The sequence below is a fragment of the Canis lupus genome, chromosome 11, assembly GCF_011100685.1.
Source record: "Canis lupus familiaris isolate Mischka breed German Shepherd chromosome 11, alternate assembly UU_Cfam_GSD_1.0, whole genome shotgun sequence".
In the NCBI taxonomy this organism is placed as follows: domain Eukaryota; kingdom Metazoa; phylum Chordata; class Mammalia; order Carnivora; family Canidae; genus Canis; species Canis lupus.
The window spans coordinates 16,516,933-16,535,855 of NC_049232.1; the positions used below are offsets into that span (position 1 = coordinate 16,516,933).

The 18,923-nt window shown below is 38.3% G+C and overlaps 1 protein-coding gene across 3 annotated transcripts in view; it reads left to right on the forward strand.

Annotated features, from left to right (window-relative positions):
- The first annotated feature begins 454 nt into the window (after positions 1-454).
- PRRC1 (proline rich coiled-coil 1) overlaps positions 455-18,923 on the forward strand; it is a 42,049-nt gene continuing 23,580 nt past the window's right edge. For 2 of the 3 annotated variants that reach the window (XM_038552037.1, XM_038552039.1), the window contains exons 1-7: positions 455-613; positions 5,263-5,383; positions 6,005-6,406; positions 8,357-8,517; positions 11,049-11,151; positions 14,698-14,861; positions 17,160-17,263. In XM_038552037.1, the coding sequence (XP_038407965.1) occupies positions 5,281-5,383; positions 6,005-6,406; positions 8,357-8,517; positions 11,049-11,151; positions 14,698-14,861; positions 17,160-17,263 (1,037 nt within the window). In that variant the 5' untranslated portion in view covers positions 455-613; positions 5,263-5,280. Of the gene's footprint in view, positions 614-1,074; positions 1,303-5,262; positions 5,384-6,004; positions 6,407-8,356; positions 8,518-11,048; positions 11,152-14,697; positions 14,862-17,159; positions 17,264-18,923 lie in introns of those variants that run through there. The other variant, XM_038552038.1, reaches the window with a different exon arrangement.

An 18,923-nucleotide genomic window follows, 5' to 3' on the forward strand; every position in this document is an offset into this window, starting at 1 on the left:
CCAGTTTGTGAAGCGGGGTCTTGCCGGCCAGGTGGGGATTAGACCCGAAGACCCTGGCTGGCTCCTCTCCTTTCCGTGGGCGGCCACCGCACAGGATCCGTGAGCCACACCTGCTAAGGGGAGTGCCGTTCTCGCGGGCAGGGCTGTGCAGTGGGCAGGGAGCATGACCTTGCTACGGGAAGTGCTTTCGGACTCGGCCAGCGCCGGGTCCGCGGGCAGCAGCGCGCCTGAGGTTCTCGGACGCGACGAACCCGCCTTCCGGGATGGGCGGGCCGGGACTGGGATCCCAGCGGGCGGGGCGGAGCGGCGCGAGGGGGCGGGGCCGGACCAGGCTCCGAGGGGCGGGGCGAGGGCGGGGCGAGGGCGGGGCGAGGGCGGGGCGAGGGCGGGGCGAGGGCGGGGCGGGGGCGGGGCGAGGGCGGGGCGGCGCGAGCGCGGTCGACGTGGCAGCCGCAGGGGCGTGCGCCTCCGGTGGCCATTTTGGAGGCGGGGACGCGCGGCGGCGAGCTCCTGCCGGCGTCTTCGTGGTCTTCTCGCGGCGGTAGTCTGAGCGCCGCGAACTTCCTGTCCCGCACTTTTCACCTGCCACGCAGGCACCCTGTCGGGCCCCCAGGTGAGCGTCAGCCTGGCAGCGACGCGGTGCGTGCGGGCGGCGGGACGGGATGCGGGCGCCGGCGGGCGCGGTCCCTGTGAGGTGGGCGGGCCGCCGGCCGGCGCCGCGGGATGGTTAGGCTCGCGTCGGAGCGCGGCGGTCCTGGACTCCCGAGCGCCGGCTTGCGGGCCTGCAGGGTGCGGCCGGGGCACGGGGGCCTTGGCCGAGCGGGCAGCCCCTGCCGGTGCGGGTCGCGGGTCTGGTTCCGGCCCTTCCCTCGGGGCGCGGGGCGCGGGGCGCGGACCGGGCCGGCGCCCCTGCGGCTGCCGCTTGGCCCCGCCTCCCGGCGCGCTGGCGGTCGGAGCGGGAGCAGGAGCGGGAGCGGGAGCGGGACGGGCGGCCGGCGCCCGCGGACCTTAGCCCGGCCCAGCCCGGCCTGGAGACGTGGCACAGCCTGCGGGGAGGCCGCCGTCCCTAGGCACGGGGTTTCGGCCCTTCCCGCCTTCGCCCGACTCCCGGGTTCGCTCCCCGGGAGCGGCAGTGGGGAGTAGTTTATTAACCCCGAGGTGTGCCGAGCAGCTCTGCAGACGTTCTTGGCATTCTGCTCTTTGTTCCGGGACCGGCTTCAGGCAGATTTGCGAGATCGCTGCTCTCCCAGATTGGCAAAATTTGTATACGCTTCTGCCACTCAGAGTAGGTGTTTTTGAGAGGTAAGATGTGCTTGCCTGTGAACAGGACACGTGTCGGCGTTCCGGTCTTTCTCCTGTACGTCCACTCTTTCCTTCAGTTATCATTTTAGGGAAGTTTATTTGGGGATCAGGGCTGAGAGTGCAGAGACAAAACTCCTCTTGCTTTGGCGCTCGTCACTGTTAGAACATCGGTAGTTTTTGCGTTTAATGTTTTTACTTTGATCAAAGCTGCATCATTCCAATTCTTTTATTGTATTCTTAATCAGTAGCCATTCACTTTGTAACAGAAAAAACCACAGTGGAAGCAAATTGAAAGAGGAGGGTCTGACTGACCAGAGACTGAGGACTCCCATTTGCTAAGTCATTTCGTCACTTTCTTTAATGTTCCTACATTAATAGTGTTTTTTTATGCTGAGACTTACTCGCTAAAACCTTTACCAACTCTCACACTTCACTGTTACTTTATTACAGTAGCTTTTCTTTAGTGGAAGGCATAATGTTTATGCGCACAAAATTTATCTAATAAAATCATTAAGCCTTTTCTTAGTATGTCTTTTAAGATTGAAAGAAACTGATCCTTTATTGTAGGTTATAAGTAGTTTGCGTTGCACAGGTTATTTTGCCAACACACTCATTAATTTTAGGGATCAAGATTATCTTTAAACCAGACTTCCACTGGCCAGTGTAAAGGATTTGTTAGCATCTGTACAGAGGAAGATGGGGAGATGAAAAGAGGTAGCTTCGACTGGGTGACTAAGTCCCCCAGAAGGCCATCTGTGTTCCAGGTTATCTCCCTTTGGCGGCGAGTGGATGTACTGAGTGAGAAGATGATGCCTCCCTAACCCCTGGTCATTACTTAATTCTGTATATGTTTGCTTGACATTTACAACCAAACTCTGAGAAAGTGTTGTGTATTCCTAGCTCACTTCGTGCTCCTCGGTCCATTTAAAAGTGGCTTCTAGCCTTTCTCTTCCCATGGAAATAGCTCTCACTGTGTTCGTATCTTCACTTTGGAGAATCTGTTGCATTTTTTTCAGGTATCATCCTATTTTGGCATTTCTGTAGCATTTGATTACTGCTACCCATTTTCACCTTGAAATTTCTTTGGCTTTTGGACACCACAGTCTCCTGGTTTTCTCCTTTTTGGTCATCTCACTCTTCTGTGCAAGCTCATCTGCCAGGCAGTTTTTCAAGGATTGGTCGGATCATTTTTTTCTTTTCACTTGATACTCTGTTCTTCGAATACCTCATTCCAGAACATGACTTTAGAGACTGAATAAACTGAAGAAACCTACACTTACTGTTAAAACTCAGACCACGTTAGTGTCTCTACTTGAGTGTTTCAAGGAGCTTAAACTCAAAATGTTCAATTTTATTTTTTTTTTATTTTTTATTTTTTTTTTAAATGTTCAATTTTAAACAGTGTATAATGCCGCTTCCCAAAAAAGAAAACGTCAACACCGTGACCTTTTTTTCATATTCCCTATCTAAATGAGTGGCATAGCCAGTTGTGTGAGTGATACCTCTGCCCATGGTCCCCAAATCAGTTTTTGAAGCTACCTATTCTTCGCTATTCCCTCTGTCATCACACTAGTCTAGGCCAAAGCTGCTCACTCTTGGCATTATTGATATATGAGGCCAGATAATTCTTTGTTGTGAGGGCTTTTCTGTGCATTGTGGGATTTTTAGTTGAACCCCTAGTCTTTACCTACTAGATGTTAGTAGTCCCTCTAGTTCTGACAACCAAAACTGTCTTCAGACATTGCCTAATGGCCTGGAAGGCAGGATTACCTCAGGACCCCTCCCTGTAGTTGATAGGCACTTGTCTTAGGTGCTACTAGTTCCTATATAAACTAATTCTATCCTTCTTAATAGTCTCTCTGCATTTACTCTGCCCTGTGTCCCAATCTGCATACTTTGGTCAAAGGACTGTTTTAAAAACACAAAAACGAATTGCCAAAAGCTGGAATTATCCTAAATGTCCTTCAGTAGACCAATAGGTAAACTGTGGCACATCTATAAAATGGAATACTCGTCAGCAGTTTCTTAAAAATGCCAACTAGTAATACATCCAACAACTTGGATGGATTTCAGGACTTTTCGTTATATCGACTGAAAAAAAGCCTATATCAAAATGTTCTATGCCATATGATTCTATTTAGGTAACATTCGTTAAATGAGAAAATGATAGAGAACAGTGTGTTGCCACAGCTTGTGGTTAATGGAAGGCTGTGACAAAGGAGCACCACGAAGTAGTTTCTTTAGGATGATGGGACTGTTCTGTATCCTGATTGTGCAGTTAGTTCCATGAGTCTTTGCATTTGATGAAACTTCATAGAACTACACATACACACGTAGAAACACACATACATGTAAAAACAGGTGAAAATCCAAATAAAATCGCTGGTTACTAGTACCGCACCAGTGTTAATTTCCGGGGTGTGATCTCTGTACTGCATTTAGGTATGATGATGCTGTTGGTAGGAGAAGCTGGGTTTAGGATTCTTCGGAACTTTGGTCTATTTTTGCATCTTCTTGTGAGCCTAAAATTTCTTCAAAGAAGTTAAAAGAGAGATCCCCTGGGTGGCTCAGCGGTTTAGTGCCTGTCTTTGGCCTAGGGCATGACCCTGGAGTCCCAGGATGGAGTCCCACGTGGGGCTCCCCGCATGGAGCCTGCTTCTCCCTCTGCCTGTGTCTCTGCCTCTCTTTCTGTGTGTCTCTCATGAATAAATGAATAATATCTTAAAAAAAAAAAGTTAAATGATATGTTATCCTCCGCTTGAATGCTGAATGGTGCCTTTCTGTTCTTAAAGAACCCACGTCTTTGATGCAGTTTATAAGGTTTGACACAGTGTGGGTTCTTACCTGTGTCTCCAGTCGTCTTCTTCTTCTTCTTTTTTTTTTTTTTTTTTTTCTGTTCCTTGCCATATGGGTTTTCTTGAATGTGTCTTGTCCCCTCTACCTTATAGGGCTTGTATACTTACCATATGTTCACTTTCTCTGGAACCTGTCCTGCTTGCTCCTTTTTCCTTGCTGAAAAAGGAAATTCTATATACCTTTCAGAGCTCTGCTTATCTGTGGCTTCCTTTCCTCACCTGAAAACCATATTCCTCTCAAATAGGACCATGTTCTTACCTCAGAGCACATAATTAAGGTTACATTTCATTGTACATTGGTATTACTTGCTCCTCTCCTGTACTGGAGGGTAAGTGTCCTGTTTGTTTTTGCTTACATTGTATGTCCACAGGGGCACCAGGACAGTGCTTGGCGAGCAGTTGACCTTCACTGAATATTTGTTAAATGAATGAATACATCAAAATCAAAAACAGAAGTTTTATTTTTTTTTGATTTTATACTTAAGACAGGCTTGAAAATTTGTGATTTTTAAGGAAATTTTCCCATGTTTCTTGTAATCCATTATTATCTTAGAACCCTGCTATCTAGTTACCATATAACATTTTTGCCGAAGTTAGTATTTTTACAGTGTGAGACATAACATTACTAAGTATGATTTAAAATGTGAACTAGAGACTTTGGAAATTGAGCACATTTCAATTTTATTTTCATGGTAACAGAAATAGGCCACATATAATGCTTTATGGGGAAAGAAGTGTTTAAAAAATATTTAATTTATTTTTATTTTAAACATAATACTGAAAATTTAGGTAAAAATCTAACATACATTCATGTGGCAGAAAATTATATTAGTAATTTACTGTTTGAAATTTATGAATTAGTTAACATAAAATTATTTTCCAGTTATAAAGTATGTATATGAAAATATTATGTTCATATTACGTGCATATCAAACACTGTCACAGACTGCTTTCCTAGGAATTTTGACAGATCCTTTATTCAGAAATAAGTGGCATTATAATTCATATACGCAAGCCTTTGTGTCTTGTTGATTGTTTTCTAAAATTATTCTTGAAAAATACACGATTACAATATAATATATATTACCTTTCTCTATTTTTACAGTAAACTTATTGAAGGAAAATGATGGAAGAGAGTGGAATAGAGACAACCCCGCCGGGGACTCCTCCACCACATCCTGCAGGACTGGCCACAGCTGCCACGTCTTCCACCCCACTTCCTTTAGGTACATGGCATCGCCTTGCAGCTGCTGTGTCTGGAGGGTAGTAGAGACACTATTAACTTTTCTCAGAGTCAAGTAAAATAAAAATAAATTTATGAAAACTTCTCTGATCTTTCCCAGGATGAAGGGAAGTGATCTTTTACTTAAGGCCAAAGTATGTTTTGCTTCGGGTAAACTTTTGTTCTCTATATTCCTCCTTTTATAACAAAAGCATCCTGAAGAGCAGTTACTAGTTTTGTTTCATGTTCTATGACTTGATGATGATTAACCTTCTGCCCAAAATTTGTGAGTGTGTGTGTAGGTTTTTGTGCTTAAGTCAGCAAGGGGTGAAAAATGGCTGTTTTCTTGAAAACAGAGCAAAACGAGTGAAAACACAAAGATCTGCTTCTGAAAGGAATTGTGACTGAATTTTATGTAGCTGCTGCTTTTATGTAGGGGATTCAAAGTCATTTGCACTTAGTCATGTTTGTTGTGTACTTTAGATTACACATTTAAAAATAATTAGTGGGTGATGGTCTGTTACATTTTTAAATTTTGCAATATAAAGGAATGAGATACTTGGAAAATTAAGTGGAAAGTATTTCTAATTTAATGAGTTGTTTTCTCCCTCTCCCCATCCTCTAGCCACAGCCGGTTCTTTCTCTTCTCCGAATGTGTCATCCATACAGCCCCTACCACTGCACACCTACTCCAGCCCTCCGCCGGCCCTCCAGCCCTCCATCCCGCCTGTGCAGCCTCCAGCGCCCTTGTCACTTGCACAGCCTGTCTCAGTACCTTCTGGTCCAGCCCTAGCGACTTCTGTCCCCCTTCCTGTTTCTCCGCCACCTGCTGCTGCCTTCGGTAATCCTCCTCTGGCTCACTTCCCACCTTCATCTTCTACCCCAAGTACTCTTTCATCTGCACCCTCTTCTGGTCCTCCCACCTCAGGATTTTCTGTTGGGGCAGCTTATGACATCACAAGGGGACATGCTGGAAGAGCTCCCCAAACACCCCTGATGCCATCATTCTCTGCACCTCCGGTAACAGGTAATTCTCTCTTACTGATACTTTGAAATAAATGGCTATAGCTAATGTTTAAATGTGTTTTTTCTGAATAACTGCTTTATTGATACTTTACATGCCACACAATTTACCCCTTTAAAGTATACATTTCAGTAGTTGTCACGGTACTTACAGAGTTGTGCCACTATCACTCTAATCAGTTTTAATCACCTCAGAAAGAAGCCCCATACTTACTAGCAGCCACTCCCTACTGGCTCCCGATGTTCACAGCCCCAGACGACCATTCATTTGTTTTCTGTCTCTATGAATTTACCTGTTTTGGACGTTTTATACAAATAGAATCTTAACAATAGATACAAGGTCTTTTCTGACAAGCTTCTGTCACTTAGTATTTTTTTTTTAAGATTTTATTTATTTGTTAGAGAGGGCGTGTGAGTAGGGGGAGGGGCAGAGGGAGAAGCTTATTTTTAATTAAGGTTTGTCCTTGTTGTAGCATATGTCTGTACTCCTATTTTTTATGGCTCAATATTCCCTCGTATGGATTTTCCTTCCACGTTTTATTCATTATGTCAGCTGATGAACTTTTGTGTTGTTTCTACTTTTCAGTATTACACATACTGTTTTTATGAATACTGGTGTATAAGTTTTTGTGAAAACATATTTTCATGTGCCTTTGGTGTTTAAGTAGTCATGGGATTGCTTGCTTTCGAGAAACTGCTAAGCTGTTTTCCAAAGCAGTTGTACCATTTCACTTTCTCATCAACACTGTTTCTGTATTTCTGCACCACCACCACCACCACCACCCGATTTGTTTTTTATTTTTTTAAACTTTTTCTTTTTGGCTGCCTTTCTTTTAACTCATGTCTTTGTTTTCTGAAGTTTCCTACTCTCATGTTTTGACATTTAAGTTATCAAAATAAAGCTGATGTTAATTAGTAAATGATAAATGTTATGTGTTGTAAAATGTAGTGTTTTAGTATATGTAGTGTCAGACAAAATTCCAAAAATTTGTTTTAATATTTTGTGTACTTATAGAGAAACATCAAGGTGAAATTTGAGTTTTTTAAAAAGATTTATGTAAAAAATTATCAGGATAAGAATGTCCTGGAAAAAAATTTAAAACCAAGCTCATGTGTGCCTTTAATTTATGATAATAGGCTGTCTCCTTTTCTAAATCAATTACACCTATTTTTTGACTTCCCTGGAATGGTTGTTGGAAACCAGCAGCAAAACTTAATCCTTCTCATCTTTTGCCTGTTATTTCTCAGTTTAGGAAATGAAGCAACTTTACAACTTTGCTTATCTACCTTAACAAAGTGTTTTGCATAGTACAGGTATTATGTCTATATCTATGAGTATGTGAATTTTCTTCTTTGAGTTAAAGTAGGGCATATGGAATATTTACTAATTGTTAGAACTTTTATATGAGGAGCTTGGGTGCTCACATCATTTAATTTTATGCACTGAAAGGATTAGAATTACAGTTGACCACATCCAAGTGCTAATAGTGCCAACAGGAAGTACTTTTTTTTTTTTAAGATTTTATTTATTCATGAGAGACACAGAGAGAGGCAGAGGGAGAGGGAGAAGCAGGCTCCATGCAGGGAGCTCGATGTGGGACTCGATCCTAGAACCGCAGGATCACACCCTGAGCTGAAAGTAGATGCTCAACCACTGAAACACCTAGGCGTTCCCCAGGAAATACTTTTTGATATATATTTTGTCATTTCAGGACACTTGGCTTAAAAAGCCTTCAGAATGGCAAGAAATTTCTTCTTTAGGATTTTGTTTCATTTGTATTTTATAAAGGTTTAGGTAATTATTGGAGTACATAACTCAGTCTTGAAACACTTCAGTGTATATTTACATTATTAAAGCTGTTTTGAGCTATTCATCTCCTATAGTGTATCTTCTTTTTATAGGAAATAGTTATGCAATAAATTAACATATATTAGAAATTTTGCCATTTACCAGGTATGTTGCCGACTCCCATTACTCAGCAAGCCAGTTTGACATCTCTGGCACAGGGACCTGGAACCACATCAGCCATTACTTTTCCAGAGGAACAAGAAGATCCTCGAGTTGGTAGAAGTCAGGATGAAGCATCTGCTGGTGGGCTCTGGGGTTTTATTAAGGTAAGGGGTTTTTAGTTTAAAAGCTATGCTGAACTTTTTAATTCTGAAACTATTAGATGTTCATTAGAATAATTTTAAAAATCTAGGATGGTATAAGAAAAGAATAAAAATTCTTTTTATTCTAATTACCAGTTTTCTATAGTTCTTCTCAATCTTTCTTATGTGCATATCTGTGTAGATGCAATTTTTAAAAATAAAAGTCAAAATGGGGTAGTGACATGTGGACAGTCTTGTGTCTTTTGTTTGCCTTTATCTAGCATATATCAGGAACATCTTTCCATTCATAAGTATTCTTCAGAAATATTTTTTTTTTCTTTGTGGCTGCTTTGCCCTTCATGCTATGGCTTTTATTTCCCATATTTTGCTAATGTACTTCAGCATTCTCTAGTGGTAATTCTTAACAACTATGATGAGCCCTTTTGTATGCAAATCTTTATGCTCATCTCTGTTTTATAGAGGTTAATTTCTCATGAATGTCAGTGAAAATTTACAAAATTACTGATGATGAAGATGACTCTCCAGAAGGGTTATACCAGAATAGACTGCCCCAGCACTTTTCATTTGCCAACACTAATTATGAACTTGAAATAGAATATTTTTTAATTTGATAGACAAAAAGCATACCTCATTTTAATTTGCATCTCTTGGTTCCTAAGTTTGAACATTTTTCATGTGATTTTTTTTGTCATTTTTTTCTTTTGTGAAGTCTAGTTTTCTTTGCGCATTTTTGAATTAGGATGATTTTCTTTCTGAATGAATTTGTAAGAGCTCCTCACGTAGTATTTTCTTACATGCTGTCAGATGTTGCAGTTTTCTTTTATATTTATTGTATGTTTGAATTTTACCCTTTTTGACAAAACTCTGAATTAAAAAAATTTTTTTTTATGTTAAAAATTACCTTTTCCCACCACAAATGTTTTCCTGTGTTTCTTCTAATTCTTTTATTGTTTCATTTTTTTTTTTTTTTTTTTTTTTTTACCTACCAATTTAATGTTGTTGGTACTTATTTTATTACATAAAGTAGAAGTCAAACTTAATTTTCTTCCAGCCACCTGACTCTTCCAACATCATATCCCAGTGTTTTGATACGTTATCTTCATCTTAGTTATGAAATTGTGTGTTAATGTCAGTTTATGTACTCTATAGTCTATTCCACTGTTTGGTCTGTCCCTGCAGTAGTACTTCACTATTTTACTTATTGTTAATTCTGTTTATTATTATAATAATACTTATTGCAAGTTTGCTCTGCTCAGGTGGGGATGGGGGAGTATGCATTGATGAGTAAGATCAATTCCAAGTCTCTGCTTTCATAACGATTTATCGGTGTTTGGTTTTATAAGTTTGCCAATTTCTCTTTACTTCAGAATTTTTCTTTACTAGTCTTTTCTATTTCTCTTAATGAATTTTGGGATTACTTTTTCAGGTTCCTCCTAGTATTTTGAGGGTTTGGCTGCAATTTAATTATATATTAAACATTTTTAAATTGATAGGTGGCTAACTAATTTACTATGTTTGAACTTTACGTTTCACAAAGATAATACTTTTCTAAGCTGCTTTTTTTTAATCCTTCTGTACTTTTTAAAGGTTTTCTTCATGTAGGGATTACTATTTCTTTCCCTTGTTAAGAACATGTGTCAGTGTCTCCATTATCAGCTGTACCCAGCTCAACTCCACATGTCTTATAAATCATTCTTGTCATATTCCATGTAAGATTGGCTGACAGTTTTAAATATCAGTGTTACGAACTCAACTTTTTTCTGAATCACCTTAGTTCAGTGGTAGGTAGGAAGAGGTGGAATGATGGCCTGCAGCCAGGGGCCATCTCAGCGGGCACTGTTCCCTTGAAATCTTTTTACCACAGGAGAAGTATAGCACAAGAAGGGAATACTCAGACCTGGTTCCTTCTGTTTAATAGTGTGGTTTTAAGAATTCAGAGGAATAGGTCTGAATTAAAAGAATGAATTTGGGAATGAACACTACAAACGGGAAGTAGGAAAAAGGAAGAAATGTTAGTAGAAGACAGCAGAATAATACATATTAATAGATAAATTCTGGGGAAGAAGGATGAGAAACATTAATATTTTAATTTTTTTCTTAGGGAATCAAGTATGAGTCTGTAGAGACAACCAACTACAGTTTAAAGTTTTGTTTAGTCTTTCATATAAATAGATGTGAAATGAATTTAAAATACACATAAAGAAATAAGATGCAAATGTATGTATACATGTATAAAATGAGTACATATGAATACATACATCCATAAAATGATTACATATATGTGTGTATATATGGTATACATACTTTCCAGGTCATTGCCCCTAAAAGTGTGGTCTGCAGACTGCTATGGGTCTATGAGAAGAAGAGAAAATGAGAGAGAGCATTTTGAAAACTTAACAGCAATTTGACCTTGCTACAGCCTTGTTTTTCTTACATTTTACCAAATTATAGGTCTGCGATGTATCAGAAACTTTTTCACCATCAGGTGTTCTTTGCTTAGAATGGGCGTTTATATGTTAATTTGTCTTGTGCAGGGTGTGGCTGGAAATCCGATGGTGAAATCTGTGCTTGATAAAACAAAACATTCAGTAGAAAGCATGATTACGACGCTGGACCCTGGCATGGCCCCATATATCAGTATGTACCTAAGATAGAGCAGCATCTGCCATATGTTTTCAAAGTATGTGCCTTTGTCAGCGCTTATTGTGATTCCATAGTCTTGTAATCACTGGAAATCCTCTTATGTTGTAAGGTGATTGTAAGTCTTAGTGTTGGCGTTATTATCTTTTTCTGAGTCACAGATAAATTTTGAAAACTCTACAGAATGAACTTTGGAAGGAGTAAAACCAATATTCCTTAGTATGCTAATTAGTATACTTCAATTAAAAGCAATATATTTTAATTATAAATACAGTTAGTGTTGCTGTGTATGAATTTTACTGTTTGCTATTGACATTTGAAGTTATGCTTTGTTTATGTTTGATTTTGATAGTTGTCCAATTACCTATCTTCATGAAATGTGATTATGCTTAGCTTGAGAATAATATTTTTGGAGGAAATTAATCTATTAATGAAATCTGATTAGTAGGTTTGTGGGAGATTTTAACCACCTTTGAATCCTCCTTACCAAGAATCCTCCAGATAGCTGACATAGACACACATGCTGTCTGCCATTTAATTTTGAACGTATGTCCAGTATGTGAAGAAACTTAATCGCTTAGCAGGATCAGTGAACGATTATTAGTCATTCTGTTAAAAATAACAACTTAAAAGCCAAAGCCATGTACTAGGTACTAGAACAGACATTTTCAGTAGCAATAAAAAAAAATCAGTAGCTTTCAGGGATCTTAATGCTATTTTAGTTTACATTTTAGTAAATGTCAAAGGACAAGATCTAAGAGTAAGAAGTATCGTTTATTAAGTGCTTGCTCTGCCAGGCAGGATTTCTCTTAGGAACTTTGGAAAGTAAGTATTTTCCTCAAGTTTGAGGTGAGGAAGCCCTGGGTTCAGAGTGGTTATTAACCTAGGTCACACAGCTGGGTAGAGCTGGATTGAACCCCTGTTCAATTTATTTTTTACACTTGGCCACTTTGCTTCCATGAAAGTAGAAAATTGAATCAAGTATTAAATCAGCTGAATTGTTCTTTGCCTTTGTAACTGCCAGAGGATTTAGAAATTAGACCCTACCATAGATACTGGCTTCATATCTTCATAGTAATCAAGTTTGACATTATTAATGCGTCATATGTAGTCTTTTCTTCACAAGCCCATATTTTGAATGAGGGAAATAAAGGAATTAGTATTTTTGGAGCTGTTGCTATTTTAACGAGTACTGTGTTAGATTGGGAAAGCAGTTGTTGAAGCCTTAGAACGAGCTCTGTGATGTGGCAGATACTTTTCTGTGAAGAAGTAAACTCCGTGACTTCCCCAAGGTAGTGAAGCTAATAAAATCAGGACTCAAACCCGAGGCTTTTTCTCAGACCAGTAGTCTGCCTGACAGCAAGAGAAAGGCGGAAGATGAAGGGGATGGGGTTACGAGGGAAGATACAAAATCTATTTCACTATTAGTGGGTATCATAACAATATATAGTCTTAATCAGTTAGCTGTAAGAAGCAATACAACGGATGTGAAAAAGTTGACTCCTTATTGATAGGCAGTGAAAGCAAGCAAGACCATTCTGATGTAACAAAACTGGTATTAAGGTATTTTTACAGAAATATTCTAGAAATCACCTTAATAGATTTAGATGTATCAAGAAAGCACAGGAACTGTTAGAAATGGATTTTAACACAGTTTAGCTTCCTGCATTCTTATAATTACTTTTCCTGTCATTGTTAAAGGTGGCACTGCTCATCACAAAAAGGCTGAAAAAGTCTTGTGAGCTGCAGTTTAATGAATGGTATTCAGCCAGGGTCAAGAGATATGTCCCACATGGAGAATTAAATGAGGAAAAATATATATTTGTTTTCTTCTCTTCCATGGGACTCCTTGCTTTCAGGTTTTAGTAACATGAAATTCTAGTAGAGATGGGATCTGTAGATCACCTTATTAGGAAAAAAGATACATGATAATAAGCCCACATATTCTGAAGATAATATCAGCTATTCTACAACATATTTATTAGGGAAAAGCATAGCATTGTTTCTAGAGGCAAAATGTTTTACCATACTAAGGCTTTCATGATAAATCTATTTTACTAGTGATAGCCAATAATGCTGTGTAGCAAAATGTGCTGTGCTCAGAACTAGGTCTTTGAACTCAGTATGTCACAAAATGTTAGGTAAAGATTTTTAGAAATAATTAGTTGTATTCGATCAGATAACTCTGAATGGTATGTAGGGTTTAAAAATAATTGGAATAATAAAAATGGTTTAAAATTTTTATTTCATATTGTTCTTAACCTTTTTAAATTTCAAGTTTTGTATATGTTGGCATTTCCATTTTCTTATATACATGCATATTAGGATAGTAATAGATGTTTAATTTATAACTAAATAGCCCATTTATTTGTGACATCTGGGTTTTTTCTCTTAGTGATGCAGAGCGTGGTAAAAAAGTATGATAAAAAATGACTGCCACATTTGAACTGTTTTCTAGATAAAAAGCACATTTCATGACAGTCCCTGTTTAGTGCAGACTTCTTTACAACTCTTTGACAAGTTACTTCATCAGTAACAGTCTTTTCATTTCCTATAGCATACCCTAAATGTATTACTTGTATTTCACAAGCCACACAGTTCATTTCTGTGATTGCTCAATAATTGTAAGTCCTGGGAACTCCAGCATTCCTATGGTATTAGAAGTTTGTGTATAATAGATGTGTATCTTTATCAACCAACAGCAGAAAAACCATTTTGATTTGCAGCCTTAAAAATGCAGTGTTTTACCCAAAGTTTAAGCTTGCCAGAAAATGAGATCTTGTGAAAATAATGGAGTGTTACAGTAGAAAATTGAACTTTTTTCATAGCTGTTAATAACATTATTTCCCAAATTGATATCTCTGGAAAGTGGTTATTAGATGTTAACATTCCATCAACATTTTAAGTATGGAAAGTACTGGGCTAAGGTCATGAATTTTAACTTTCGGTTTTCTCAGAATCTTGATGTTAATGTTCATTGTGAATTTCCAATAAAGAATATGTAAAGCATCTCCCAAGCTTGTTTGACCACAAAATGCTGTTTTAAGAGGGAGCTACTAATATATTCTGGAACAGTATTCTGTAGAAAAAAAACCTGTTGTGTTCTATCTGTGGCAGATGGGATACTCAGAATCATTAGAAGGTATATTCTATACTGTCTTCTGCCTGCAGATGACACTCCCTCAGATAATGCATTAAATGCTCATTTTTAAGTCAGGAAAAGTTGGCAGTTTGAGTCGGAGGACTTGGAAAAAGATGCTTTTAGATAAAGGGGTGAAAATGTGTGTAATGGATCAGCTGTGTATTGAAAAGAGGATTTTGGAGTGCGACAGACATAGGTTTGAATCCTGACATCATTGCTGAGTAGTTGTATTTCCTTGAGCAAGGCCTTATCAGTCTTAGCTTCCTCAGCCTGTAATAAAGTTCATCATCTTTATCTTGGCAGTTTTTTGTGAGGTTAATAGTAACAATGTTAGCGTATGGTATTGCTTTATGGGAATTTCATTATTTTAATTTGGAATTGAAATTTTCTTATCTTTCTAGAATCTGGAGGTGAACTGGATATTGTAGTGACTTCAAATAAAGAAGTAAAAGTTGCTGCCATCCGAGATGCCTTCCAGGAGGTCTTTGGCTTAGCTGTGGTCATAGGGGAAGCTGGACAGTCCAATATTGCCCCACAGCCAGTGGGCTATGCGGCTGGTTTAAAAGTGAGTAATAGAACACCTTTTCCAGCATAAGGAAGTTGGCAGTTAATTTTTTCATAATTCTCATAATAATCTTTTGGGCTTTATGAAGCTCTAATGGGTTTTTACATTCTGAGGTATTGGTCATCTGGGTGTTTATTTAGATAACTGTTGTTATGAAAATACAGTGGAGTTTTAATTTAAAGAAACTCAGGGTAGGGCACGTGGGTGGCTCATGGTTTAGCGTCTGCCTTCAGCTCGGGTCATGATCCCGGGTCCTTTTGCCTAGGTTTTTGCCTCTCTCTCTCATGAATAAATAAATAAAATTGAAGGAAGGGAAGGAAGGAACGAACTCAGGGTAGGTTTTTATGATTGGGGAGGGAAGGAAACACATGCAGAGAACACAGAGAGTAGCTAGCCCTAAAAGAAATTTTAAACCATTGCTAATCCTTAAGTCATACTGAATTTAAAAGTTTTATACTGAAATTATGATATCCCTTGAATTCTCTAAGCTTTTTATTATTATCTCTCTTAATAGTACTTTACATTTAAGTATTTCTTCCTGGTTTTGGGGACTCTAACGTATTGGAAAGTTTCCAGAGTGGTAATGGGGTTCCATTAGGTGGGTTCTAGATTGACCCTACAAGTTTCCCTCTTTCTTCCCTTGTACTTGGTGAAGGAATGCAGCACTCATCCACAAAGCTTTTCCTTGCTTTGATTCTTCCCCTTCTCCCTTCTCGATCCTTTTAATTCCCTTGCTTTAAAGACCTGACTACCTGGCACCTTATAGGTATGTATAATATCTGTATATAACCAGAGTTTGCCGGTTATATTATATATAATATAATATAATATTATTAACCATCACCGGTTTCCTTTTGAGAGGAAAATGAGGCAGATTTACATTATCCAGTATATCTTGTCGATTACATTTTTTTTCATATGCAACAGCTGCCTCCTCATTCACTGATACTAGATTTACACCATTTAGATTCATAACATGAGTGATAAAAATTTTTAAGAAGGCATTTATTTCTTCCCTTGTTCATTTTTTTCATGAAGTATGTACTAATTGAATGTGTCGTGGGTATTAGACAGTATGCGTGGTACTAGAGAGAGAAGGGTAAGCAAAATACAGTCTTGATGTTAGTATAGTTTAATTCTTACCTTCTTTTCTCCTTAATCTTTATAAGGTAAGTTCTTAAATTGGTTTATCCATTTTCATGCGTTGTTGCTTTCTCTTCTTTATTTCTGTTGTCTCTGAGATAAGTTTAGTTGTCTCCAGAAGTGTCCTAGCTTTTGGAATTTTCATTTGTTAAGAATTGACCATTTTTTCTCATTCACTCCTTAGCTCTGCTGTCCATAGTAAAAATAGGTTAGCCTATCATCCCTGGTAGTTTCATTCAAAAATAGTATACTTTTTGCCTTTTTAAACACTTGCTGTCACTTCCCTTATGATCACTGTTTATGAAGTGATTCAGATAAAGTAGTAAATAAATAGCAGCTTTACTAAAAACATGTAGTTTTCTATTGTAAGAATGTATTGATGATTTTGAGTTATCTTTATAGTGTTCTAAGCCCCTCAGTTTTGTGCATAAAGTAATAGTTTTTTTTTTTTTTTTTTTTTTTTTTTAAGATTTAGTTTATTTTTTCATGAGAGACACACAGAGAGAAGCAGAGACATAGACAGAGGGAGAAGCAGGCTCCTCACAGGGAGCCCCTGTGGGACTCGATCCCCGGACTGGGATCATGCCCAGAGCTAAAGGCAGACGCAGACGCTCAACCACTGAGCCACCCAGGTGTCCCAACAGTTTTCTTAAATAAGTTTTGGTGCAGTATATTCACAGTTGAAAATAAATCAGCTGTCATTTTGGTGCATATTTTAAGGCTGTGTTTAAAGGAAATAAAAAGAAAAAAAATTTACTTTGATACAATTGCCTACTTAGATAACTCAAGAGAAAATTAAAAACTACTAGGACTGAAGAAAGATTTTTATCAGTAAGATAGCTCTTGGCAAATCAACATTAAGTACATAGTTTCATTATATTAGTAATAACTAACTAGAACATAAGTATAAAAAATACATTTCATAGTAGCAAGCAAAATGATCATGTATGTGAGAATAATTTGGAGTTGCTATATAAACTGTTAATGCTGAAGGGAACATGCTTGGACTTTTTTGTTAATTGTATTGTTTGAATAGTTACAGTGGGTATATAGGTGACCATGTCTAAATATATTTGTTTTACTTATATAATCATAAATTAGCATATTCAGTACTGAATAATTGGAAGTGGTTTCTAACCTATGCTTGTCATTCAGGGCGCCCAGGAACGGATAGACAGCTTGCGTCGAACTGGAGTCATCCATGAAAAACAGACTGCTGTGTCAGTAGAAAACTTCATTGCGGAATTGCTACCTGACAAGTAAGAGGCTTTTTTTTTTTTCAACATAATTACAAATTTGTTTTCTTTTAAGAGAACTCTCAAGACCTACCCTCTTAGCAATTTTCAGATATGTTAATTAATTAATATTAATACAGTATTATAAATTATAGTCATTTTGCTGTACATTTTATCTTCATGACTTATAACTGAAAGTTTGTCTTTTAACCCCCTTCACTCTTAGTCCCCCCCCGCCCTGCTGACCATAAGTCTGTTCTTTGTATCTTTGAGTTTTTTTTTTTAATTCATGTAAAAATGAGATCATATTTGTTTTCTCTGACTTCCCTTAGTATAAGGCCCTGAAGGTCCATTTATATTGTTGCAAATGAAAAGATTTCCTTCTTTTTTTCATGTCTGAATAATGTGTGTCTATATTTATGTATACATACACCACATTTTTAAAATTCATCCTTCCATTGATGTCATTTGCTTCCATGTCTTGGTTATTGTAAATAATGCTGCAAGAAACATAAGTTGGGGGCGGGGTAGTGGTGCATGTATCTCTTCAAGGTAGTGTTTTCATTTCCCTCAGATAAATACCCAGAAGTGTTGGGGATCCCTGGGTGGCTCAGTGGTTTGGAGCCTGCCTTTGGCTCAGGGCGTGATCCTGGAGTCCTGGGATCGAGTCCCGCATCAGGCTTCCTGCATGGAGCCTGCTTCTCCTCTATCTGTGTCTCTGCCTCTCTCTATCTGTGTCTCTCATGAATAAATAAATAAAATCTTTAAAAAAAAAAATACCCAGAAGTGGAATTTCTGGATCATATAGCTCATTTAATTTTTTGAGGAACCTCCATATTGTTTTCCATAGTGGCTGCACCAGTTTACATTCTCATCAAGGGCTTGCTTTTTCTCCATATTTTTTCCAACACTTTGACTTTTGATAATAGCCATCCTAACAGGTTTAAGGTGATGACTCATTGTGGTTTTGATTTACATCTCCCTGATGATGAGTGATGTTAAGCATCTTTTCATGTACATGTATATCTTGGAGAACTATTTGGAGCCTCTGCCCATTTTTTAATCACATGGTTTTTTTTGTTTGTTTTTTCTCGAATTACTGGGTTTTTGATAAATTTTAGATGTAAACGCCTTATGAAGTATGTGATTTTGTGGATGTTTTTTCCTCTTCAGTAGGTTGCCTTTTCATTTTGTTGATGGTTTCCTTTGCTCTGAGAACCTTTTTGGTTTGATGTAGCCCTGCTTACTGATTTTTGCTTTTTTTGCCTTTGCTTTTGGTATCAAATTTCAAAAAATTATCACCAAGACTAATATTAAGCAGCTTATTCCCTCTTGTCTTCTAGGAGTTTTATGGTTTCTGGTCTTAAGTTCAAGTCTTGAATCTATTTGAGTTATTTTTTGTGTATGGTGTAAGTAGTCCAGTTTCCCCAACACCATTTATAGTATAAACTGTCCTTGCCCATTGTATATTCTTGGCTCTTTTGTTGTAAATTAATTGGCCATGTAAGTGTGGGTTTATTCCTTAGCTCTCCATTGTTAGATTGATCTATTATTATGCCACAACCATACTATTTTGATGAGTATAGCTTTGCAGTATAGTTTGAAATACATTTTGAAATCAAGGAGTGTGAAGCTGCTACTTTTTCAAGATGGCTTTGGCCATTCAGTATTTTATGGTTCCATA